The sequence below is a fragment of the Capra hircus genome, chromosome 27, assembly GCF_001704415.2.
Source record: "Capra hircus breed San Clemente chromosome 27, ASM170441v1, whole genome shotgun sequence".
Classification (NCBI taxonomy): Eukaryota; Metazoa; Chordata; class Mammalia; order Artiodactyla; family Bovidae; genus Capra; species Capra hircus.
In genome coordinates, this window is record NC_030834.1 from 38,135,355 (window position 1) to 38,147,510 (window position 12,156).

The following is a 12,156-nucleotide window of genomic DNA, read 5'->3' on the forward strand; positions in this document are numbered from 1 at the left end:
ACCTTGATTCGATCCCTGGATGGGGAGGATCCCCTGGAGAAGGGAATAGCTGGCTACCCACTCCAGTGTTCTTGCCTAGAGAATTCCATGGACAGACGAACCTGGCAGGCTACAGTCCATGGGGTCACAAAGAGTCAGACGTTGACAGAGCGACTCACACTTTCACTTTATCCTTAATACTACACAGACTATGGCATCTACAAAGAGCATCTCCCTTCCCACCATATATATAGAGTCTAGGCAGCCAGGCTTGGTAGCTTGTAGGCTAGAATTGGTCCAACTAACACACAACAGAGAGAGCATGAAATAAGCAGAAACTGACCGGAATTATTAACAAAATTAATCAGAAATTCTTTTTTTGCCACTTTATTTATTTTTAATTGAAGGGTAATTGCTTTATAGAATTTTATTGTTTTCTGTCAGACATCAACAAGAATCAGCCATGGGTTCACCCATGTCCCCTCCCTCCTGAACCCCCTCTCGTCTCCCTCCCCATCCCACCCTTCTAGATTATTACAGAGCCCCTGTTCGAGTTCCCTGAGTCATATAGCAAATTCCCATTGGCTATCTATTTTGCATATGGTATTGCGAGTTTCCATGTTACTCATGACAATCTGGTGACCGCCAGTGGGCTTATCACTCCCTTTGGTCCTGAGACAGTCACAATTTATCTTTATTCTGTTAGAAGCTTGAGGGGTGGGATCAGCCAAGCCAACTCCTATCCATGAATTCGGTGTTTGGACCCTTTCCTGTATATTTGACTCCTGTTCCTAAGGGTTGTGTGGATACTTTAATCGGACACCTCAGTGTCTGCAGTAGAAATGCCACACATTTAGACCCTTCAAGAAAAATAGGGAGAGAAACTGCAAAGGACAAAGATTTGAGATCATGGGGCTTTTTGGGACCCTTGCCAAAATTAAGAGTAGCTCTTCTTTGGGTTGGTACCAATTTTAGGTTTTTTCTTTATTTTTAAACAGTGAAAAGATTTTTTTTTTTTTTCTACCCTGTTAATCTCTGCCCAAAACTGTGTTCAGTGACATTCAGATACTCCACACACTGGTCTCACCCATCTGCCAGTGAAATTTCTTCCTGTCACATGAGGTGGCAAGGTGTTCTAGCCTTTTCTACCTAACCACGTTGTGTGTGTGCGTGTGTGCACGTGTGTTGTGTGTATCACGTGCGTCGGGGGAGGAATGTTCAGGGAATAATTTTGCCTGTGCTAGCAAGAGCTGTGGAAGTGGGAAGCTGTTCAAACTCCTTTTTTTAACCTCTCCTGGGACAGATAAGATGATCCATAATTCTCTTAAGGAGGTTAGGTCAATGAACAATAAAACAGCAGACTAACCACCCTCTGAATGTAAAGTTACCTCACACAGGAACTTTGCAGTCACTGCGTGGTTCGTATGTAGCTTATAAACATATACACATTATAGATAAAACACACACACATCTTCCCATGAAGTAAGTACATAACAATCCGTTTTCCAACATTATTTGTTATTAGTTTCTGAAGAGATGAAAAGTCGATAACATGGAGAGAGTTTGAGGGGGTCTCAGCATTACAGAAGGAAATTTGATCCACAATTTCCAAAAGATGATAGGTAGGAGGAAATTTTTGAAATAGGATATGTGTGGGGAAGCAGTGGGGAACAGAGATGAAACTGATCGCATAGAGTTCCTCTTTGCTTGTTGCGCGTCTAACCTGAACTTCCCTTTCTCAGCAGTGGCTGAGAAACAGCATCTCATCAGTATGTCTTGTGGCAACACATATATACTTAGGCATTTCTAGTTAACTCTTAAGAAGAACATATCTGAGTTGACCAGAGAGTTCTGATACTTATTTTGAATATCAACAACCAAGGTTAAGTGATGTTTGAGACTGGTTTAAAGCCGTCTTTGGAAAATGGAAGACTAAAATGATGAAACTTCAAAAAGCAAAAGTACTTACTGTGGTCAAACCATTTTGGGAACCCATATTACAACACAATAATAATATTTATAGTAGTTACAGTTATATCCAATATGATAGGCGTAACATTAACTGAGTAGTTACTCTAGGTCATGCACTATTTTCTGTTAGCTCATTTAATGCTCACAAGAACCATTTGAGTCCGTTTTATTGTCACTCTTTTACAAATGATTAATTCGGAAGAGTAACCTCGCCCTGAAACACAGAGCGGTGGAGTCCCTAACGACTCAGGTCCCTCTTTTCTAAACTCAAAGTGATTCTAGAGCAATGTGCCTTCCTACGCACAGTACCTTCCCGCATTCTCTTTCACTTTTAATCAATGCTGGGCAACGTTCGCTAAATTGGATTCACACACAACTAAGAGGTTTTGACTCACTCTGTAAAAGAAACAGGCCCAGGGAGTTGAAAAGAATAAATGTCATGGAAATAAAAACCAAAATGTGAAATTTTAGAACAATGCAGTCAAGATAGAATGATATGCATGTATCAGTTCAGTTCAGTTCAGTCGCTCAGTCGTGTCCGACTCTTGCGACCCCATGAATTGCAGCACGCCAGGCCTCCCTGTCCATCACCAACTCCCGGAGTTCACTCAAACTCATGTGCGTCGAGTCAGTGATGCCATCCAGCCATCTCATCCTCAGTTGTCCCCTTCTCCTCCTGCCTGCAATCCCTCCCAGCATAAGGGTCTTTTCCACTGAGTCAGCTCTTCACATGAGGTGGCCAAAGTATTGGAGTTTCAGCTTCAGCATCATTCCTTCCAATAAACACCCAAGACTGATCTCCTTTAGGATGGACTGGTTGCATCTCCTTGTAGTCCAAGGGACTCTCAAGAGTCTTCTCCAACACCATGGTTCAAAGCATCAATTCTACGGTGCTCAGCTTTCTTCACAGTCCAACTCTCACATCCACACATGACCACTGGAAAAACCATAGACTTGACTAGACGGACCTTTGTTGGCAAAGTAATGTCTCTGCTTTTGAATATGCTATCTAGGTTGGTCATAACTTTCTTTCCAAGGAGTAAGCGTCTTTTAATTTCATGGCTGCAGTCACCATCTGCACTGATTTTGGAGCCAAAAAAGATGAAGTCTGACACTGTTCCCTCATCTATTTGCCATGAAGTGATGGGACCAGATGCCATGATCTTTGTTTTCTGAATGTTGAGCTTTAAGCCAACTTTTTCACTCTCCTCTTTCATTTTCATCAAGAGGCTTTTTAGTTCCTCTTCACTTTCTGCCATAAGGGTGGTGTCATCTGCATATCTGAAGTTATTGATATTTCTCCCAGCAGTCTTGATTCCAGCTTGTGCTTCTTCCAGTCCAGCGTTTCTCATGATGTACTCTGCATATAAGTTAAATAAGCAGGGTGACAATAGCCTCAATATACGCCCTTTCCTATTTGGAACCAGTCTGTTGTTCCATGTCCAGTTCTAACTGTTGCTTCCTGACCTGCATACAGGTTTCTCAAGAGGCAGGTCAGGTGGTCTGGTATTCCCATCTCTCTCAGAATTTTCCACAGTTTATTGTGATCCACACAGTCAAGGGCTTTGGCATAGTCAATAAAGCAGAAATAGATGTTTTTTCTGGAACTTTCTTGCTTTTTCGATGATCCGTCGGATGTTGGCAATTTGATCTCTGGTTCCTCTGCCTTTTCTAAAACCAGCTTGAACACCTGGAAGTTCACGGTTCATGTATTGCTGAAGCCTGGCTTGGAGAATTTTGAGCATTACTTTACTAGCATGGGAGATGAGTGCAATTGTGCAGTAGCTTGAACATTCTTTGGCATTGCCTTCTTTGAGATTGGAATGAAAACTGACCTTTTCCAGTCCTCTGACCACTGCTGAGTTTTCCAAATTTGCTGGCATATTGAGTGAAGCACTTTCACAGCATCATCTTTCAGGATTTGAAATAGCTCAACTGGAATTCCATCACCTCCACTAGCTTTGTTCGTAGTGATGCTTTCTAAGGCCCACTTGACTTCACATTCCAGGATGTCTGGCTCTAGGTGAGTGATCACACCATTGTGATTATCTTGGTCATGAAGATCTTTTTTGTACAGTTTTTCCGTGTATTCTTGCCTGTCTAGTGAATATTAATTATTATAGGAAATCTGGGACTTCCCTGTCAGTTCAGTGGCTACGACTCTGCATTCCCAACACGGGGTGTGAGTTCAATCCCTGGTTGGGAAACTAGGATCCCACAAACCATGTGGTGCAGCCAAAAAAAAAAAAATAGAAATCCAATTTGGGAAGGAAGGGCTTCTGTAATTTTGTTGTAGAAGAGGAAACCTCCAGCTGAAGTAAGCCTTCTCTTGCCTGTGGAGGATGGTTGCTGGTTAAGGAACTTGATTTGTACTTTCCATGATACCATAGGACTGGATTTGTGTGGTTGACCTGATGTCATCTATAAATGCAATACATAGTATGTTCCATATTCCTTTAAGTTTGAGAAAAAGTTTCATTAGATTAACATGGAATATTAATTTCTAATTTTTTTTCTGTTGGTCTTCTGCAGGGTGTTTCGAGTGCTGTATTAAATGCCTGGGCGGCATTCCTTACGCCTCTCTGATCGCCACCATCCTGCTCTACGCCGGGGTTGCCCTGTTCTGTGGCTGTGGTCATGAAGCACTTTCTGGAACTGTCAACATCCTGCAAACCTACTTTGAGATGGCCAGAACTGCTGGAGATACGCTGGACGTCTTTACCATGTAGGTCAATCTGGTATCGCTTCTCATTTTGAGAGTCTATGTGCTCCGTGCTGTGTGTTAAATAAACAGGGGTCTAGAGATAAATGAGGCAGTATTTTATAGACGAAAAAATACTTTTAGGGAGGGTGAAAAGCGTGTCCCCTTGGACATAATGATGACAAAATTTTCAGGAAAAGTTGAAATAACTCATGTTTATCTAAAATAGACTGGCACTTAAGATTGGAGAGAGACTGGTCATAAAATAAGGAACATAACAAAACATGTGTGTGATAATACCCCCCCAAAACCATACACACACATAATGATTAAAAAGGAGGTAGTTGTTTATTAGACACTCAGATAGCAAGGTGAATTATTTAAAAATCAGTCCCTAATAGTCTGAAGCATCAATTTAGAACTTCATCAACATCACTGACAAATGGAAATGGATAAATAACAAATTTTAAAAATAATGAGAAAAGAGATAAGGAAATTATATCGCTTATATTTCCCCGTGTAACTTTATTTTACAAATTCTGAAAATTCAACGTTATCTATTAAATTGAATTTTTTAAGCCTGTAGTAGACAGTTTATCGATTAACACTGAATCAGGTATATAGCATGAATTGATCCTTGAGAGTTTATGAATGATACCCATCATTTGGAATATAATTAAACTATCTGAAAATGCTTTGGGTTATTACATGTTGGTTTGCAAAGAGCCTTAAGAATATGATTCCATAGATATATTTTAATGTGACAATACTGACATTTTCTTTTTAGTTTTATCTCAGCCTACACTGGACAAAATATGTTTTCACTGTGCATTATTTTAAGCTACCACAGATGTCTTTAAGATCTACAGATCCTCTATATTTAGGCTACATCCAAAGTGCTAACTTTTAGTTATAGAAGTTTGCAAGAAATAAGAAGCTTAATAAGTGGCACGGAATGATTGACTGCATAAATCTACTGAAAACCAGTTGCCAGCATGTTTATTTGACATTTAGACCACAAACCTTTATAGATCACAAACCTTGAGAAAAGCTCCGCAGGGCTGTACGTGTGCGGATGCAGCAGCAGAATCAGAGGTCGTGTGCTAACTCCAGAACTTTAACCTTGACCTCTTATATTGGGAGTGAAATGTGAAATCAATAACGCATCTTTGGCATGAGAAGAATGCCATTTAGATCAGAATAAAAGCAAGTGCTCAAGTTCTCTCTTTTCATATTTCAAATAACTAAAATCCGTTATCCTAAGCCCTGTGAAGCTAGCAAATGAATTAAAACCCTCTTCCTGTTGGCAAACAGTTGATGAAAACACAGAGGGAAGATGTGTACCAGTAACTCCTGGGTATGATTAAACCAGGTGGTACATCCAAGGTCACATAGTGGCTGAGAAGTGGTACATTTTCAAAAGTCAGAGTTTTCTAAAGTACACATGGGCTCCTTAGAATGTAGTGATTTGCCTGTCACTGAATGTGCTTAGACAAGGCTGGTGATGTACCTCCGATTCTGAGATGCTTACAATCTATGTTGTTCAGTTGCTCAGTCGTGTCCAACTCTTTGCAACCTCATGGACTGCAGCACACCAGGCTTCCCTGTCGTTTACCATTTCCCTGAGCCTGCTCAAACTCATGTCCATCAAGTCAGTGATGCCATACAACCTCATCCTCTGTCCCCTTCTCCTCCTGCTTTCAATCTTTCCCAGCATCTGGGTCTTTTTTAATGAGTCAGCTCTTCGTGTCAAGTGGCCAAAGTGTTGGAGCTTCAGTTTCAGCATCACTCCTTCCAAAGAATATTCAGGACTGATTTCCTTTAGGATTGATAGGTTGGATCTCCTTGCTGTCCAAGGGACTCTCAAGAATCTTCTCCAGCACCACAATTCAAAACAGCTCAATTCTTCATTGCTCAGCCTTTCTTATTGTCCAGCTCTCACATCCATATGTGACTACTGGAAAAACCATAGCTTTTACTATATAGACCTTTGTACGCAAAGTAATGTCTCTGCTTTTTAATATGCTGTCTAGATTGGTCATAGCCTTTCTTCCAAGGAGCATGCGTCTTTTAATTTCATGACTGCAGTCATCGTCCACAGTGATTTTGGAGCTCAAGAAAATAAAGTCTATATTCACTTATTATACTAGATTACAATCTATATTCACTTGCTAAACCTCAGTCTTCTTTTTTCAAGAATAGTTACTTTAGGATTAGTGCTTATTTTGCTATTTGAGTTATTACAAATATCAAGTATGGAAATATATTTAAAACGCCTTGAATTTATTATACTTCTACCATGTACTTATTTTCAAATATTCACATTTTTTTTCAAGACGATCTTTAGTCTGGTTTGTTTTTTGATTAATTCACTTAGCAAATATTACAGGGTTATACTCTGTGCAAGTCACTGTGCTAATCTTTAGGGACACAAAGTAGTATAAGACAAATTATTTTTCCTCTTGTACTGACATAGGAAACATATGTTAGCAAAGTGCCGTCCACATTAGACTCAGTTCAGTTCAGTTCAGTCACTCAGTTGTGTTTGACTCTTTGAGACCCCATGGACTGCAGCACGCCAGGCCTCCCTGTCCATCACCAACTCCCGGAGTTCACTCACACTCAGGTCCATTGAGTCAGTGATGCCATCCAACCATCTCGTCCTCTTGTCGTCCCCTTCTCCTCTTGCCTTCAATCTTCCCCAGCATCAGGGTCTTTTCAAATGAGTCAGTTCTTCACATCAGGTGGCCAAAGTATTGGAGTTTCAGCATCAGTCATTCCAATGAATATTCAGGACTGATTTCCTTTAGGATGGAGTGGTTGAATCTCCTTGAAGTCCAAGGGACTTTCAAGAGTCTTCTCCAACACCACAGTTCAAAAACATTAGATTCAATAGATATGAATCAGATAGTGGTAGTTAGTACTTGAGCTGATTTTGAGGATGCATCAGGTTAATGAAGTAGAGAGTTAAGAAACTGCAATAATTGATACCACATGGCATTGGCACAGACATACATGTAAGAACTTGTAACTACATACAAAATTATGTTCCTACTCACATTTTTCGGAGAAGGCAATGGCAACCCACTCTAGTATTCTTGCCTGGCAAATGCCATGGACAGAGGAGCCTGGTAGGCTGCAGTCCATGGGGTCGCTAGGAGTCGGACACGACTGATCGAATTCACTTTCACTTTTCACTTTCATACATTGGAGAAGGAAATGGCAGCCCACTCCAGTGTTCTTGCCTGGAGAATCCCAGGGACGGGGGAGCCTGGTGGGCTGCCGTCTATGGGGTCTCACAGAGTCGGACACAACTGAAGCGACTTAGCAGCAGCAGTAGCAGCAACTCACATTTTTACCAGAAATTTTTCAGATGGATTTAAAGTTAAAATTTAAGAGTAAACTAATCTGTAAAAGTACAGATTTAAAGGGGACTTCCCTGGTGGCTCAGACAGGAAAGAATGTGCCTGCAATGCAGGAGTCGCAAGTTCGATCCCTGGGTTGGGAAGATCCCCTGGAGAAGGGAATGGCAACCCACCTAGTATTCTTGCCTGGAGAATCCCATAGAGAAAGAAGTCTGGTGGGCTACAGTCCATGGGATCACAGAGTTGGACATGACTGAGCGACTAACACACACACACACAGATTTAAGTTTTACTTCATATGGAGCAAGAAGTATGTAAACAATGTAAGAAATTACAAGAATATATAGATTTGAGATAATAAAAATTAAATTTTACTCATTAAAGGATTATAAAAAGTTGAAAGGTGTTTAAAAACTGAGAAATATATTTACCACTTACCTAACAAGATTTCCTAATTTTAATAGAATAAATTCAAGAAAAAGATATATATTCTAGTAGAATAATTGGCAAAATATAAAAACATGTTTCTTATAGAATGCAAATGACTAATAGCTTATAAATATATGTTTATCCATACCACTAAACCAAGAAAATTAATTAAAATGATAATGCATTGCTTTTAAACTATCAGTTTATTAGAAAAGGTAAATGGTAATTCTCAGTATTGGGAAACAGAGAATAGACCCTCTTACTGGTTATCCATGCATTTTTATTTTGGCACAAACTTTCTGGACACTATTTCACAGTACATACCTTAAAATTTTCTAGGAATTTATCCCAGAGAAATACTGCCCAAGGATTTATCTTAAATGATGTTTGTAATAGTGGTGCGTAGCTTCCTTTACTGCTGTAAGAAGTTACAACAAATCCACTGGACTAGAAAAACACATTTTTATTTTTTAACATTTCTCGAGGTCAGAAGTCTGAAATGGATCTCACTGGGCTTATTGAAATGGGGTCAAATCAAGGGATTGGCAGGACTTTGCTCCATCTGGTGGCTCCAGGAGAGAATCCACGTTCTCACTTGCTCCAGCTTCCAGGGGCACCTGCATCCTTGGCTCAGGGCCCCCTTCCCTCTTCAAAGCCAGCCGTGGAGTGTCTTCAGATTTCTCCCTGCATCTGACCCTGACTTTCCCAAATCTCCGTTTCACTGATCACTAGGACCTTGTGATTATATAACACAGGATGACCTCTGATGGGCTAGTCCATCCAAAACAGTGTGGAACAAAAGCAGAGATTATTCATGGTTTTCTTGTGACTGAATCGGAATGCCTCAGTGAATAGTATCCTGGGTTTGGGACTGTGACCCTTACTCCTTAATAAAAAATGCACCCATCCCTACTTCTTAGGATCTTTTTAGGGAACACAGTAGTTTTACTGGAATAACACACAGATTGAAATAAAGACAATCAGTAAGAGGTTGTCGGGATGCTTTTTCGGTTTTGTAAAAATGATCTCTAGTCTCTGAATCTAGGAAGATGCTTTGCCTTTCGGCACCTATATATTCTCATGTCCCAAGTTGCTGCTTATGCTCACCTGGATCCTTCTCACAGTAAAAAAAGAGGGGATCAGAAGTATCTCCAGAAAGAACTGTACAGGCATATTTACTTTGCTTATATATCTCTAAAAGTTACCAATATTTGTATGCTTAGAAAAAGTTTTTACAGGCAACAGTTGTTACAAGAGGGAAAAAAAGCAATCTTGGCTACTGCAGTAGGTTAAAAAACAAATGCTTCATTCTAAATACACTAAATTCCTAATCCCTAACACCTATAAATATTACTTTATGTGGCAAAAAAGGTGAATTTTGCCTTATATGGTGTAAATGGTTTTGAGTTAGAGATCTTGGGAAGAGAAAATTACCCTGCAGTATTCTGGTAGGCACTAAAAGCAATCCCATGTATCCTTTTGAGAGACAGGCAGAGGATGTTTTGGAAAAAAACTCAGAAGTCAGTACAGAAATCAAACATCACCAACTAAATGATAAAAATCAGCATCACTACTAATTTTGTAGTATCAGAGGGACAGAGTTATCACCTACCTAGTAGTATGTAGCCAAGAATGAGTAATCTGAATCTAACCGTGAGGATACATCAGACAAACCCCAGATGAAGAATAGTGTATTTAGTAAGGAGGGAGTGGGTTGTATTTCTCAGCAACGTTAATGTCCCGAAGACAAAGACAGGCTGCGGATGTGTTCTGAGCTAAAGGACACTAGGGAGAAACATGGCAAATGAAAGCAGTACTTGCCTCTGGACTGGATCCCATGTTGCAAGGGGGAAATGCTATGGGTCAGTCCAGTTAATAAAATTAGAATACAAATTATAGATTTGACACAAGTACTCTGTCAACAGTATATTTCTTAAATTTTATTTTAATTGGAGGATAATTGCTGTACAATACTCTCTTGGTTTCTGCCATGCATCAACATGAATCAGCCATAGGTATACCTATATCCCCTCCTTCTTGAGTCTCCTTCCCACCTTCCATCCCATCCCATCCCATCCCTCTAGTTTATCACAGAGCACTGGGTTTGAGCTCCCTAATTAAAATAGCAAATTCCCACTGGCTGTCTATTTTATCAACATTATATTTCTTAAGATCAATCATTGTACTGCAGAGAATTTCTCTCCATTCAGATAAAATTATCCCGAAAGAGAAAAACACAAGGTAAATGAGGGAAAATGTCATAAAGTAGATCAAGGGTTTACAGGATTTTTTGTACTATTCATTTCATGCAACTTTTCTTTTAAATGTGAGTTCGTTTAAAAATTTTTTTTAAATAGGTCATTTTAACCTAAGCATTCTATGAAAAAACCCATACAAGTTTGGTTTAACTAAACTCTTCAAAGTGTTAGTGATGTCAGACGGGATCTGAATGTTGAAATCCTCAGATTGTGTCACATACTTGATGGGCTGATACAATTCACATCATCTGCTTCATTGTCCATGACAAAGAGAACTGTGGAATATTTAGATTTTTCAGACAGTGGGAATCGGTCGCTAAACCTTCGCTCTGGTACACTGAATATTAGCAAACTCTTCTTGCTCATTTACATGCAACAAGTTCACTTATGCTATGACATATTTTTTTTAATATTGTCATAGCATCCAGAGTTTCTAACTCTCCATCACTGTAAGCGAGCTTCCTATTCACTCTTTCCCCCTTTGTATAAAGTCAACAGCATCTGTCCTTCATTTCTTGCCACCCTATCTGTTACACTCACTTTAATTATTGAGGAGAGTAAAAATCAAGTTTGGCCAGTGAAATAAAGAAAAATTCTCTTTCAAATGGATATGAAGACCACAAAGACAGAAGTGCAACTAATATGTATATCTCCCCTCATACCATGGCTCCACAACTACTAGTTTTGGTTCTAGAGGCAGAAAAACTGATTAATTTATGATTTTTTAATTTCCAAAGGGTTTGGGGTTCCCATACAATATCTAGAATAACAATAACAACAAAATCCATCTGCAGTTTATAGACAATATATATCTCTCCCCCCCTTGAATACATGGGCACTCAGTTGTCAGAAGAGAAAAAAATACTTTCCCATTTCTCTGTGGAATTATTCTATAATTTGGCTCAGTTCAGTTCAGTTCAGTTGCTCAGTCATGTCCGACTCTTTGAGACCCCATGAATCGCAGCACGCCAGGCCTCCCTGTCCATCACCATCACCCGGAGTTCACTCAGACTCATGTCCATCGAGTCAGTGATGCCATCCAGCCATCTCATCCTCTGTCGTCCCCTTTTTCTCCTGCCCCCCAATCCCTCCCAGCATCAGAGTCTTTTCCAATGAGTCAACTCTTCGCATGAGGTGGCCAAAGTACTGGAGTTTCAGCTTTAGCATCATTCCTTCCAAAGAAATCTCAGGGCTGATCTTGTTCAGAATGGACTGGTTGGATGTCCTTGCAGTCCAAGGGACTCTCAAGAGTCTTCTCCAACACCACAGTTCAAAAGCATCAATTCTTCGGTGCTCAGCTTTCTTCACAGTCCAACTCTCACATCCATACATGACCACTGGAAAAACCATAACTTTGACTAGATGGACCTTTGTTGGCAAAGTAATGTCTCTGCTTTTGAATATGCTATCTAGGTTGGTCATAACTTTTCTTCCAAGGAGTAAGCATCGTTTA

General features: G+C 40.0%; 1 protein-coding gene across 2 annotated transcripts in view; it reads left to right on the forward strand.

Moving 5' to 3' along the window:
* The window catches only part of GPM6A (glycoprotein M6A), a 248,372-nt gene that overhangs the window by 206,156 nt on the left and 30,060 nt on the right, over nucleotides 1-12,156 (forward strand). For both annotated transcript variants that reach the window (XM_018042034.1, XM_018042033.1), the window contains exon 2: nucleotides 4,483-4,675. In XM_018042034.1, the coding sequence (XP_017897523.1) occupies nucleotides 4,483-4,675 (193 nt within the window). The remainder of the gene's footprint in view (nucleotides 1-4,482; nucleotides 4,676-12,156) is intronic.